General features: G+C 31.0%; 3 protein-coding genes across 10 annotated transcripts in view; all 3 read left to right on the top strand.

Annotated features, from left to right (window-relative positions):
• LOC140919334 (protein FAR1-RELATED SEQUENCE 5-like) overlaps window positions 1–1,843 on the top strand; it is a 6,451-nt gene extending 4,608 nt beyond the window's left edge. The window contains exon 2 of the mRNA XM_073365335.1: window positions 1,788–1,843. Coding sequence (XP_073221436.1) covers window positions 1,788–1,843 — 56 coding nt within the window. The remainder of the gene's footprint in view (window positions 1–1,787) is intronic.
• Window positions 1,844–2,073: 230 nt separating this feature from the next.
• On the top strand, window positions 2,074–3,193 carry LOC101499370 (UDP-glycosyltransferase 74B1-like). Its single transcript, XM_073365530.1, is given in 2 exon segments — window positions 2,074–2,725; window positions 2,727–3,193. Coding segments are annotated over 2 exon segments (771 nt in total). The 5' UTR covers window positions 2,074–2,186; the 3' UTR covers window positions 2,959–3,193.
• Window positions 3,194–6,797: 3,604 nt separating this feature from the next.
• LOC101499677 (DNA polymerase lambda) lies at window positions 6,798–12,839 on the top strand. Of its 8 annotated transcripts, none has more exons than XR_012162074.1 (14): window positions 6,799–7,120; window positions 7,220–7,357; window positions 8,244–8,594; window positions 8,889–8,967; window positions 9,068–9,198; window positions 10,104–10,166; window positions 10,356–10,535; window positions 10,638–10,691; window positions 11,035–11,123; window positions 11,321–11,411; window positions 11,515–11,595; window positions 11,920–11,998; window positions 12,217–12,301; window positions 12,373–12,427. XR_012162074.1 is itself a non-coding variant. In XM_073365518.1 (14 exons), the coding sequence occupies exons 1-14, from the start codon at window positions 7,004–7,006 to the stop codon at window positions 12,469–12,471; spliced, it is 1,620 nt and encodes a 539-aa protein (XP_073221619.1). In that variant the 5' UTR covers window positions 6,805–7,003; the 3' UTR covers window positions 12,472–12,839. The 8 variants fall into 8 exon arrangements, 4 of the variants coding, with proteins under 4 accessions (XP_073221619.1, XP_073221620.1, XP_073221618.1 ...); XR_012162072.1 differs by having other exon boundaries at window positions 11,931–12,128; window positions 12,373–12,417; XR_012162073.1 differs by having other exon boundaries at window positions 6,800–7,120; window positions 11,931–12,087; window positions 12,373–12,428.
• Window positions 12,840–13,664: the final 825 nt, after the last annotated feature.

The raw sequence follows: 13,664 nt of genomic DNA, 5'->3' as shown, positions 1-13,664 counted from the left end.
TAGTTATGAATTTTTTATTTATATAAAATTTTTGTTTGATCATTATTATCTTATGGAATAATCCACCGGGTAAAATTTAATATATGAATTAGTTGCAATTACATTCTCCAAAATATTTTACATATTTTCAAATGTGTGTTTATAAATCCATATATAATAATTAATCAAATAAACTCACTTGTAAAAAATACTCTACAAATAAAATCAATAAGTTATATTATTTTTGAAACTTTAAAATTTTTTTCACAACAATCCTAATATCTTAAAGTGTAGTTATAATAGATAACACTAACGGTCTCCAAATCCCTGATCAGCAAATATATAAATTCTATTTTAATGAATTTATTTATAAATCAGACATTTTATATATGTGTGCTCCTTTATTTAACTTAAAGATACTTTATTTTCAATCATTAACATTTTTGCAACAAGATTTTATGAGATCCAACGATAATGGAAGGGTCTTTCTTTTGAATTCGTAATAACAATAATAAGAATATCAGTTATAGCTGTACAATAATAATAATAATAATAATAATAATAATAATAATAATAATAATAATAATAATAATAATATGTATCATGTTTGACATTAACCCTATAATATTCGTTAGCCTAAATTACATTCACAGTCCTTTAACTTAATTTCAGTTAATTTTTAGTCATTTATCTTTTTTTTTTTAATTCTTTTGAGTTGGTCTTTTATTTTAATTTGAATTAACAATTTGATATTTTATGTTTTAAAATGTAAACAATATTATCCTTTTTTTTTAACAAAAATTCAAAAAAATCTAAATGTTAATGTGACACAAACACACGTTGTCGTTGTCGTTGTAGTTCATCTACTCCACTTGCATTGATTGTAGGTACACTCTATTATGTGCTATGCATTTAGCCTATAAGAAATAAAATGTGAAAAAAAACAACTAAAATAAATACTATTGAGAGTAGGCGAGAGATCTAAAACAAACCTACACCAATATATTTTTCACGTCCTCTAAAAAATACATGTTCATCGATAATAATATTTCGAACGTGAGATATTTTTGGCCAATCCTCACCTATTTCCTTGTCACATCGTTTTCTTAACTCAGGACAAATTCAAAGAGATGAAAGGTAAGGCAAACCCAACAAAGAGATGGAAGGTAAATCTTTTTGGTAAATATTGGCTACATTTCCCACGTATAATCATATTACTAAGAGATGGAAGGTAAGGCAAACCCAACAAATTAGGACATTCATATATTCTAAGTTGGGATAGGTGAGGAAATATATTTTCTCTATCCTCTCCTTAATAATCTTATCAGTACCAGCTTATCCAATGTCACATATTGTAGTCCTCTGAAACCTCCCACAACTTCTCCATTGTAAGACTCATCATCTATGTAAATTACACAACTCAAATTCGAAATATCTAGTTCCTTTAGAGAAAGTAATTTTCCCAACTGTGGGAGATGTAAACAGCTTTCGCAGTCCTTGAGTTATGAACATTTTTTATCTTTGAGAGGAAGACCACACATCCAATGTGGAAAATAGACTCTTGTATATCCTTCCACTGACAATTTTTGAAGTTGTTGGATTTGAGGTGGAAGCACTTGACATTTTCCTGCAATTGAAACTCTTCGATTTTTTACCATGACAACAACAAAAAGTTCAAGTGTCACGACCCAAAAACTAAATGTCGTGACCGATGTACAATTGATAATTTATGATTAGTAACAATATCAGGTTTAGAAGAATACGGCATCAAAATTTTAAAAAATAAAGTCATATTATTCTCTTGTTAGTGGCAGAGCTTGTACCTACACCAGAGCTTGTACCTACACCATGTGGATACATCTAATATTAAGAATTGTTTATTTTAGAAAATAATAGTCACTTTAAGTGTTTTCATTCATTTGCAATTTTTTTTAAAAAAATAAAACTTTGAACAACATGATATGAAGTTAATTTAAGAAGCTTCTCCTAAAAATTATTTTTTGTTAGATAATTTTTAAGAAGTCCGAAGTTTTTTAATAAATTTTGGGAAATGGGTTTACTTATTTAATTTTTTCTTTTTAAAAATTGCAAAATAATTTACTACTAAAAATGAAAGAGGACCAAAAATAAGTTGATCCATTTCCTCATTTTCATTTTTGGGTTTTTTGTCGTTTCCTAAATCATTGAGTTTTGTGGATGATGAATTGATGGTTCATATTTTTCTTGTGTGTCAGGTGGTGAAGGGCCTAATTGAATTGTTTCCTGCTAAGTTAATTGGTCCAATGGTTCCTTCTGCTTACTTAGATGGAATGATTAAAGGAGACAAAGGTTATGGAGCAAGTTTATGGAAGCCTTTAAGTGAAGATTGCATCAATTGGTTAGAAACAAAATCATCTCAATTAGTTGTGTATACCTCCTTTGGAAGCATGGTTTCTTTGACATCAAAACAAATTGAAGAAGTAGCTTATGGATTAAAAGAGAGTGGTGTGAATTTCTTGTGGGTTTTAAGAGAATCTGAGCAAGGAAAATTACCAAATGGGTACAAAGATTCAACAAAAGAAAAGGGTTTAATTGTAACATGGTGTAACCAACTTGAATTATTGGCTCACAAAGCTATTGGTTGTTTTGTGACACATTGTGGTTGGAATTCAACACTTGAGAGTCTTAGTCTTGGTGTTCCTGTTGTGTGTTTGCCACAATGGGCTGATCAATTGCCTGATGCAAAGTTTTTGGATGAGATTTGGGAGTGTGAGGCCAAAAGAGGATGATGAAGGTGTTGTGAAGAGAGAAGAGTTTGTTAAGAGTTTGAAGGTTGTAATGGAGGGTGAAAGAAGTGAAGTGATTAGAAGGAATGCTTGTAAATGGAAGAAGTTGGCTAGGGATGCTGTTAGTGAAAGAGGTAGTTCTGATAAGAACATTGATGAATTTGTGGATCATTTGATTAATAATGATAAGAGTGGAAATTTGAAGAGATACTAAAATGGTCATTTTCATTAATGAATAATAGTGATTTGTTAGATTTAGTTATGAATAAAGTAGAGAGATGACCATTTTTAACCTTTTATATGTTTCTAAAAAATCAAAGTCTTGTTCGGAAGCATATATCCGAAAAACAAAATAACTCATCTTTTAGTTTAGAAATGCACATTTGAAGAATAAAAAAGTTGTAATTTTTGAAAATGTGTATTTTCAAAGTATATGTGTGAGTGAGAAATGGATTTTAGCATATGTAGAGAAGCTTCGAAAAGTAGAAGCCATTTCCATGTAGAGATGGCTTTTAGTTTTTTATATGTATTTTTATCTTGAGAGCCCAATTGTTTTTCTTTATTTTACCATTATGCATTGTTAAGCTAAAAACATTGATGAATTTGTGGATTATTTGATGAACAATGATAAGAGTGGAAATTTGAAAGGATACTAGAGTGATTTGTTTATATTGATTTATTATGAATGAAGTAGAGGTGATTACTTTTAGTTCCGTTGAATTTTTGAAAAATAACGGTCTTATCTAGAAATACATATCTAAATGACAAAAATATTATAAATTTTATATAAAATTGTGCGTTTAGAGGACAAAAATTGTGTTGCTTTTAAATATCAAAGTTTATGCGATTGTGTTTGTAAGATTTAATTCAAATGATAATTTCGATATTGTTAGATTGTATATTATTTTTAGTAATTTAAATTTAAATTAAAGATCTTTAATTTATATATATGTGAATTTATTAGTGGTGTATCTCACTTCTCCGACTACATAATTCTTCAATTAAAAACTCTTCAAGCAAAACTGCATCAGAAATCAACAACCATGTAAAGTATTGAAATTAGAAACCATTTTGCCTTCTTAAAGTTTAAAATATATCTTTTAAGATTCAAGCTTACAAAAAGAATACAACTTTTCTTTTTCCAAAACTAATGTTTTGAAGAGGATCGAACCTTACAAGAATGCTATTTTTTTTTATATAAAGGCCAATGTTTCGATCGGAATTAAACATGTGATCTATTTAGCACTTAAGCCTTTAACTCTTCTACCTTAACTATTATACCAACTTTGTAATGAATTGGTTGCAAAAATTTCTTCTATAATATATGTGATATTAACTTTATGAATAATATAAGTAAATATGATTAATATTTTTCATTACTATTATTATTATACATCATGTTTTGAACTTTATATTAAATTATTAATTTGATAATCTTTTAGTAATTTAATCATATTATTTTATATTAGTTTTTGACATATTTAAATGTATTATCATGAAATAGAATTGAATTATGATGTCATATAAAGTCAAATTCTCTAAAATGTCATATAATATTTAACTTCATTAAATTATTGACCTAATAGCGTATGATTATTTATTTAAAAATATTAATATAAAATAAATTTTTAAATAGACTAACAAACTATAATAGACTTTATAAAAGCCAGACAAACTTAAAAAAAACTCTATAACAAATGACATATCAAATTTAAATCTTAAATTTTTTAACAAATTAGTCTTAAACCATATAAAACCTAACCAGGTCTGATTTATTTTCGCCCCTGCTATAAAATGCAAAGTGACATCACCTTTTCAGAAACGAATAAATTGCATTTGTGTTCTTGTATAAATCACTAGTATTTGTCACCTATGCAGATTTGTGTTTGTGACTAAATAAAAAATACTTTTGCAATGAGCAATGTTTGTGTGGTTACAAGTACGAATTTATACTGTTTAGTGAAGTATGGTCCATCTAGTATTAAATAGTGGTCGGACGAGTAACATATTAATATAAAATTAAGATTAAGATAAAAATTGAAATTGAAATTGAAATTAATATTAGGATAAGGATGATTTAGATTGAGGTAAAATTAAGATACTATTCATTTTAAAATTATTAGTGAAAATACTTTTTACAATAAAACATTTTCTACTTTTTTGCTTTAATTTATTTTCTATTTCTTTCTTTCAGAAACCCAACAATATTTAATTTTAATAGTGATAAAATTGCAAATAATTGATTCACTGAAAAATGTGTACAAATCTTCAACATTGAAAAATATAATTAAAAAGGAAATTAAAATCATTATTTACTCAAAAAACATTGGCAAGAAAAAGTCAAAATATTTCCCGAAAAATGGCAGAGGAATAAAATTTCACGTTTTAATTAATAATTAATGAAAATGATAAAGCAATTTCTTATATCAAATAAATACCATCCTCCTCTAAATATAAACAAAGACCACATCTTTTATAAAATTAATATTTTCTCTATTCCTAATCGATATAAGACTAACTCATGACACTTAAATTCCAATATATTTTTTATATTTTTAATCTAATTAAGACTCCTATAGTTAAAGTATCTTGAGAGATAAATAATTAAAGTTAAATATATTCATATACAAAATTTAATTTAGGACTTTTTTTTGAAAAAATAAACCAAAATATATTCACAACGAAAATATCACCTAAAATATAAGTTAAGCTAAAGATAGAAAAATAGTAATACAATATTTTATAGTTTCATGGACTTGTTAAACCGCAACATTTGATAAACCTGCAATCGTTCATTATATTGATGTTGGGTGATATAACAAATGCTTGTGGATTTATCAAGGGTCGTAGTCTAATAAGTCAATGAAACAACTAACTGTTCTCGACGTTTTGATTTATTTTTGTTTCAAACAATTGAGTTGAGAAAGGAACTGTGTTCCTCAGTATGAGTTCTTTAATTATTTCAGAGAGTGTTAAGTACGGTGTGAATTTTAAAGCTAGTGAACTAGATGCATCAAGTAAAGTAAAATAAGTTGAACTAGATACATCAAGTAAGATAAAATAGGGTGATAAAGATAAAGTTAACCTAAAAATCTTTGCATGATTGATTGTTTGTGTCAAAAAAATTATAAGATGTAGTACTTATAGACAAAGCTAATCATATCGGCCATAAATCATGGCCTACAAACATGTAACTATGCTCGACTAGTTATACGGATAATGTGTGATAACTTCCAAGAGAGGAAGTTAGTGGCGCCTCACGATCGATAGACTCTCCTGGTTCTTCATCCTATCACTATGACATTATATGTGCGCACTTTTATTTATTGTCGTGCCTCCGTGTTGGTTATTAGTGGCACTAAAAAGGTGAAAGATGAACGTAATTGTTGAATTATCAGGTTATAGTGGACTCTGACTCAGTCTTGGACCTTGGTGAACCTTATAGACTCTGGTATTTTTGAGAAAGACTCAACTAACTTCGGTTGCTTTTTGCGCACCTAACCTTCCTTTGGTTAAGGGTGATTCAATTACCGAAAATTCGACTATTTGTCTTCTCAGCTAACTAGTTACTTCTTTTAGGTGTACACAAAACTAAAATCAGATTAAATGCTTAACTTTTTGATGATTCCTTTGATGTTAATTTATTGCTAAAAAAAAATACATAATTTCTAATTTTTCATGGCGCCCAAGCAATAGCTAATCAAATACAATATAGTAACTCTTGCTCGACTCTGCCACCATGAACCAAACTGGCAACCTGAAAAGCATGGTCCGTATGTATGTTTACTAGACCCATTGAATCCCAACCAAAGTAAAACCGCTAACAAAGCATGACCAAAGCACAAACTTTCAAAGAAAATATGTTGAACTAATTCCTCCAAATTACAACCGACCCACACAACAAATTATTAGTTACATTTACAAAAATTATCTTTCATTAAGAGTCTATTATATAACAAACACCAAGTATATAGGAAGACCTTCAACAACATTAGCCAAACAATTTCTACACTCCACTACCACAATCTCTCTTCTGATTCCATATATACATAAAAAGATAAAATATTTAATTAATCAATATGAAGTCAAAATGAAAAAATAAAAATAAAAATCGCCAAGAAAGTGTAGAATATATCTACGTGTCATCATTACCAAAAAAAAAATAACGTGTCATGACGTGGCTCGTCCCTTGCAGCTCCACTCGCATCAGTTACATTTCCATGGCGTCTCTAAGAAGGCCGCAGTAACAAAATCATTTTATGAAAATGGCGGCAAAGGCAAAACCTACAACGAAGGAACAATCTCATCCTGAAGGAATGTTTGAAGGAATGGTTGTCTTCTTTGTTCCTAAAGGAGTTCAACCTCGTCGATTACAGGTTCAAACAAACACTAAAACTTTTTAATTCTTAAAACCCACTTTCATTTATTCATTTCTAATTCCAAAGTTTATAATTTTATTGGCTGTGTTGTGTTAGATTTGGAAGCAAAGGATGGTTCAAATGGGGGCTGTGATAGAGGAGCGCCTTTCCAAACGTGTTACTCATGTTTTAGCTGTCGACTCACATACCGTTTTACAGGAATTCGATACATATCGTTTGTCACGTTTTAAAGGGGTTTGCATTTTTAACTTCTAACTTTCTGTAATTTTTAATTCTAGATAACACCTACATCTGTCGGTGTCTAACACCATCACAACAATGATATATTTGGTCACATGGAATCATTTCTATTTTCTTAAATAGTGTCTTGTCCGGTTTCTATGTCTGTGTCATTACTTCATATGTTGACTTTACAATTGTTTCAATTTGTATCATCCTCCAATGTAATGTAATGTAATGTAATGCTTTCATGAGGATCAATTTGAAGTAATGTGATGCATTTTTTAGTGTTACAGCGAAGCAGAATTTAAACAAATAGCTATATGTTATTTAATACAAAGTGTTGTCAATTTGTGGCTATAACAGCTCATAGCACTGTAGTGTTGCAGAATTTGCGCAAATAACTATTTTCTGCGATTGGCAACACTGTGGGATTGTTTGTTGCCACAACCCAACACATTTGTTGCAGTTATCATGTCGGAGCCATTGGAAATAGATTGAACACTTTATATTTTATGTTTGAATCAACTCAGTGTGTAAGCTTTCTAATTCTGAGGGTCCCAATTGTCTGACTGCAATGAGTGTGTGGCATTTTGACTACAGAGAATCCATTCCTGATTTGATTTTGTGGTGTGTATATCTTTAAAGCATAAAAATGGACATTTATTAATTTATATTATTTGAATGGCTTAATCATGTTTTGAGTTGCTTCTTTTAGGACTTGTGTATGCTGTACTTTGACTTGTGTAAACTGAAATTGGTATGCGATTATTTTCTTTCTGTTAACAATCACCTTTGAAGTGTACGCTGTGAGTTTCTATTTTTATGGTCAGAATGGGCTTTACCGCCTTTTACATTTTTTAATTTTTATTGGTTGATGTTGATGATATGCTTTTTGCAGAAAGTTCTCCTTTATCAGTGGCTGGAGGACAGTTTGAAATCAGGGGAGAAACTATCAGAGAATTTGTATGTACTGAAGTTGGATCCTCAAGATGAAAGTATCAACGAACCTGACAAGTCTTTGGATCCTGAGCCAACTGATGCGAACGTTTCTAGCGAACTTCAGAAATTAAATAATAAAAAGATAAAATCATCTTCCGACGATACGAAAATTGTTAACCTTGAAACTAATGAAAATAGAAGAGAAAATGCACCACTTTCATCAACAAGCATCGCAAGCACAGACGGTGAGGTCGAGAATTTAAATTATGCTGACAGAAGACCACAACACCGTGATGCTGAAAACGAGGCAGTGAGATCTATATCTTTAAAGTTTGAAGATTATTTGCTTTAAATATTTTTCATCCAAAATTTTCTTCTGGCCCTTCTGAATAGAATAAACTTTTGACAATTTTTTTTTATATTTTTCTCAAAATTTAGTGCTGCCTAATTATGATCAGTTATAGATTATAGATTGGAGAGAAATTAATGATAATGGCTTTGAAGTACATGCATTATGCATTTATGAAATGTAGTTAATTTTTAATCTCATACTCTAATTTTTATGCCTTGTTGAAACTCATCTATCATGGTGAGTGCACTGCAGTCAACCTTGCCGTACTGCCCGCCTGATCTAAACAAGAACATTACAGAGATATTCAAGAAACTTGTGAACATATATAGAGGTATAAGGCTCATATAACTCCTACATATTGTTGTCTTTTTTTATTTCTTTATTTTCGGCCATTCTAAAGCTCTTGCTTATTGTGTTAATGCTGTTGAAAGCATTGGGTGATGACCGGAGATCTTTTAGCTATTACAAGGCTATTTCAGTGATTGAGAAGTTGCCATTTAAAGTTGAAAGTGCAGACCAGATAAAAAACCTCCCGTCAATTGGAAAGTCAATGAAGGATCATGTAAGTGAACTCAATGACTAGACATTCTGTCTTGACTTAGTGGCCGCTTTCTTCTTACACTTCTGAATCTACTGGAAGTTTGAATGATAATTTTTATCTTTAGTATCTGAATAGTTACTAGTAGCTTTATTGTTCTTCTATCCTAGTTGTTCTTCCTCTGTTAAAATGTCAGCTATCTCTAGTGGAATAATATCGTTTAGCTATCCTATGATTCTGGTTGTCTAATCGGGACTTTTAGTGTTATGGAGTGCTTGAGTACCATATCAAGTAGTATGAGATATTCGGTGGAGTACTTAGTGCCTTGGTTCTTCCTTAATGACAACTAGCTTTTAGGGGGAGGGGCCGGCTAGAAAAAGGCTGAGTGAAGAATTGTAGAGTGAAACTGCTGAGATGTTTGCTCTTAGGTGTAGTATGAGATGCTCAGTGAAGTACTTAAGTGGTTTGGTTCTTCTCCCTTGAAAATTAGTTTTAAAGGGAGGGTTCCTCAAGTGCTTGGGTGCTTATCAAGTTATCATTGTCATTTATTATTGCGGAATAAAGGTGCATGTGTAAGTTGTTTGGATACACCGGCGAGCCATCTAAAGAATACTTGAGTAGAGACTAATAATTTCTGTGAATTATGATTGTTTCACCTTTTTGAGAGTTTGTTCTGTGTCATCAAATGATTCTTGTTATAATGACATATTTTTTGGTTCTAATATTTAATTATGCTTCTTATTTACTTCTTTCTTTTATCATCCTTTCAAAATTGGTTTTAGTAATTGTAAAGGAAAGACTCTCCATTGTTAATATAAAATCTGAATTTGCTCCTCAGTAAGACATTTGTTCCTTTTCCTATGTAATTATTGAACAATTTGTTTAGGTCAAGTAATGGACAAACAATTGTTTTTATTTACTGTGTTCAGATTCAGGAGATAATCACTACTGGGAAGTTATTGAAATTGGAACACTTTGAAACTGATGAAAAGGTATGAAGTACCGCGCCTTTTTTGAATACTTTTGCGTCATATTTATTAAGTGTTTTGCACATGTGCACAAGCACGCATTTGTAATAGGAATAAGATATATTCCATAAACTAGTAACACGTTGCATTTTTTTTTTTTCATTTTAATTGCAATGTTGCTGCCTTATCTTTTTAAATCTGATTCAACTGTAGGTGCAAACAATATCCTTATTTGGAGAAGTATGGGGTATAGGTCCAGCCACAGCACTGAAATTGTACGACAAAGGACATCGTACATTAGACGATCTTACGAATGATGATTCACTAACGAATGCGCAGAAGTTAGGGTTGAAATACTTTGATGATATCAGGCAACGGATTCCACGCCATGAGGTCTGTCCTGTGGTACCTTTTATATCCTATTATTTCCCAAACAACAAAACTCGTTTTATTATACTCAAATCAAAATAATTGATGCTCTTTTTGATTTCATAGGTTCAAGAGATGGAACACATTTTGCAGAAAGTTGGGGAGGATGTTTTGCCTGGGGTGAGACTGCAAAATTTTTGCCGAAATTAGATTGTTGAGTTTTTTTTTATCTTGTCATCAATATTTGTTAAGAATCTGTCGCATGAAATCTGTGTGAATGTGTTTCCGAATAGATTTAAAATTACATTTCACAAATTTTTTGCAAGTCACCTGATGTTACTCTTAGAGGATCACTGGTTTCTAGAACCTCCTTCCTCCTGTATTTCGGTTCATTCTTTCACTTATTATTGCTGATAATTCTTACATTACTCGCATATACACCAGTTTTTTTATTTGTTGTTCCCTCAAATAGAATTGAAGCATGACATTGAAAATGTGGTTACTCTGATGCTGATTCATTTAGGTTATTATTATTTGTGGAGGATCATATAGACGTGGGAAAGCTACCTGTGGGGACATTGATATCATTATAACACATCCTGATGGAACAAGGTACTACTTGATTTTTTGTATGCTGTATTTATATATATGTCATTTTTATTTTTGTAGTTTCTATGGTTTCTTTTATAACTTTTATTTTTTGCACTCAATCTTTTGTAACTTTTTATCTCCATTATTTGAAAAATATATAAACATGCAAATGGATATGGCAATCCCTTTATATCAATAGATTTGTTCATTTCATGCAGCCACAAAGGATTTTTGCCCAAGTATGTAAAGCGTTTAAAGGATACGAATTTCCTGAGGGAGGATTTGATTTTTAGTACTCACAGTGAAGAGGTAATGTTGGTTTTTCCTTGTTGTCTACAAACTGTATATTTCTTTCGCTCACTAAGCTTTCCTGCAAAACATAGATAGCAGTAATCTTTCCTTGTATGCACAGGGCACTGATTCTGGTGTTGACACATACTTCGGTTTTTGCACTTATCCTGGACGGGAGTTGCGACATCGTATTGATTTAAAGGTGTGTGACTGACGATATCTCTTTGTAGCATTGTAGATATTGTTGTACTTGCATGCTCTTTTGAATGGTACTTTGACTTCTGAGATTATTCTTACTTCAGTATTGCTTTTCCAATTTCTCTCCTTTTGTCAAATACTTAGCACTTAACCATTGAATATTGTGGTAAAATGTAAAATGCGATTCTCTCTTGCTGATATAGTTTGTTAAGATTGCATGCGATGATTTGAGTGTTTTTGCATCTATACTTTGTTAACCATTGAATATACTTTGTTTCCTAGCCAACTTTTAACATCTAGACTTATGATTGCATATGATGGATTTTAGTGTTTTTGCAGGTCTACCCACGAGAGATATATGCTTTCGGCCTTGTAGCTTGGACTGGAAATGATGTATTAAATAGGAGGTTTGCTTGCTTCCCTTCGCAGTTTGCACTGAACTTTCCATCATCACTGTGGCTGAAACGGATGGACATCTTTCCTAAAACCTACCAATGTTGCATTCTCATCTTTTCATTACCAATTTGATGGAACATTGTGTGTATATATATATGTCACTGATTTATTTGTGATGTATAGTTAAGAAGTTATGTTGATTTTTCTCTTTTTGGGTGTTTGGGTGCAGGTTGAGGCTACAAGCAGAATCTAAAGGATTTCGGCTTGATGATACAGGGTTGTTTCCAGCTACTCAGGGTTCTGGCGGCAAACGGGTATGGCCTTTTTAATTTTTTATTAGAAAATAGATTAGAACGATTGAGTCCTCATTCGCTTGATTTTGCAGGGCACAAAAGGTAATGCAAGTTTGAAATTGTCCACAGAAAAGGAAGTGTTTGATTTCCTGGGATTTCCTTGGCTTGAACCACATCAAAGAAATCTCTAAATACAGGAATAGTTCGGTTAGCCTGCTAGAAGTACGATGTACAACACCCTTTTGTGATGTTTGAAAGAGGTCTCTTGCGAGATTTTTGCATGCTCTGGTATCCCTGCCTTGTAGACTACGGTGTGTAGAGCAGAAAAGGTTTCTCATTGGGTGCTGCTTTGTGAATATTTATATGTAGGAAGGATACAGGTTGACAATTCTAGGGTCATCTTCCAAATATTGTGTACACAAAAATAGCACAATGATATGAATGTTGTTTTTATTTTTGGGATTTGTTTAAAATGTATTAAGTGTTCACTAATGTACTTTTTTCACCTTGATTTCTTTTTACTTGTGTCTAATAATATACTTGTCACTTTCATCCTTCATTTTTGTTTTCACCATAAGTATTGGTTTTTGGTATAACTCTTCAAACATAACTTTTCACTAGTATATTTTTTTTAACATATCATAGTTAAATAGACACCTTCCGAACAGTTTGATGAATGCCAATTTCTGATCAAAATTGTTAATCCATGAAGAAAACTTCAAAATTGTAACATAGCTGACAAGTATCAGAATAGGAGGAAATAGTAAAAGGGAGAAAATTTGTTTCAACAATAATGTTAATGGCAGTGATTAATATCAGTAATTTAACATTTTCAGAAGCATGTTAAACATGTATCCTAGTATGCAGCAGAAAATCAACAATTGAAATAAGTATAGATCAACATATGTCTCTACCGTCTATCGTACAGCAGAGCGAAATCTCTCAAATCTGAAATACACAAATTTGAATACCATCAGAATGAATATAGTGCACAAGTAACAAAAAAAAAAAAAGTGGAGATACTCGGAAAAAAATGGAATTTGACTTGACAGAGAAAAAGGTGAATGAAAATACGAAAATGGACGAAAACAATGCAAAGTTTTTGTTACTTACCAATGCCTTAACAAAAGAGAAGATCACCAATTATAACGGAGAAACAAGGCTAAGAAAACAAAGATTGAAACAAGGCTAACAACACAGATTTTTCCATGGCTTTGACATGTTATTTTCCTAACATAGGCACAATAATAAACATAGAAGATTCAGTTTTTGTTTTTAGTGTTTAAAAAAGAACCAGTATAGGAATTTGAGGGTAGCTTTTAAGCTAATTAGATGTTAAAATGATTTGTTTTGGTGGCTTAATAAAATTTGTAATCAAGAATCC

Source organism: Cicer arietinum, chromosome 2 (assembly GCF_000331145.2).
Source record: "Cicer arietinum cultivar CDC Frontier isolate Library 1 chromosome 2, Cicar.CDCFrontier_v2.0, whole genome shotgun sequence".
NCBI classification, from domain to species: Eukaryota; Viridiplantae; Streptophyta; class Magnoliopsida; order Fabales; family Fabaceae; genus Cicer; species Cicer arietinum.
This window is presented reverse-complemented; position numbering and strand designations above follow the sequence as displayed.

What these genes read in the sequence shown, in the direction of transcription:
- LOC101499677 (XM_004516719.4), top strand. Translation starts at nt 7,004, where the DNA reads ATGAAAATGGCGGCAAAGGCAAAACCTACAACGAAGGAACAATCTCAT. An exon ending in GTTTGTCACGTTTTAAAGGG is followed by an intron (nt 7,358 to 8,243) that starts GTTTGCATTTTT and finishes TGCTTTTTGCAG; the next exon opens with AAAGTTCTCCTTTATCAGTG. An exon ending in ACTTTGAAACTGATGAAAAG is followed by an intron (nt 10,167 to 10,355) that starts GTATGAAGTACC and finishes ATTCAACTGTAG; the next exon opens with GTGCAAACAATATCCTTATT.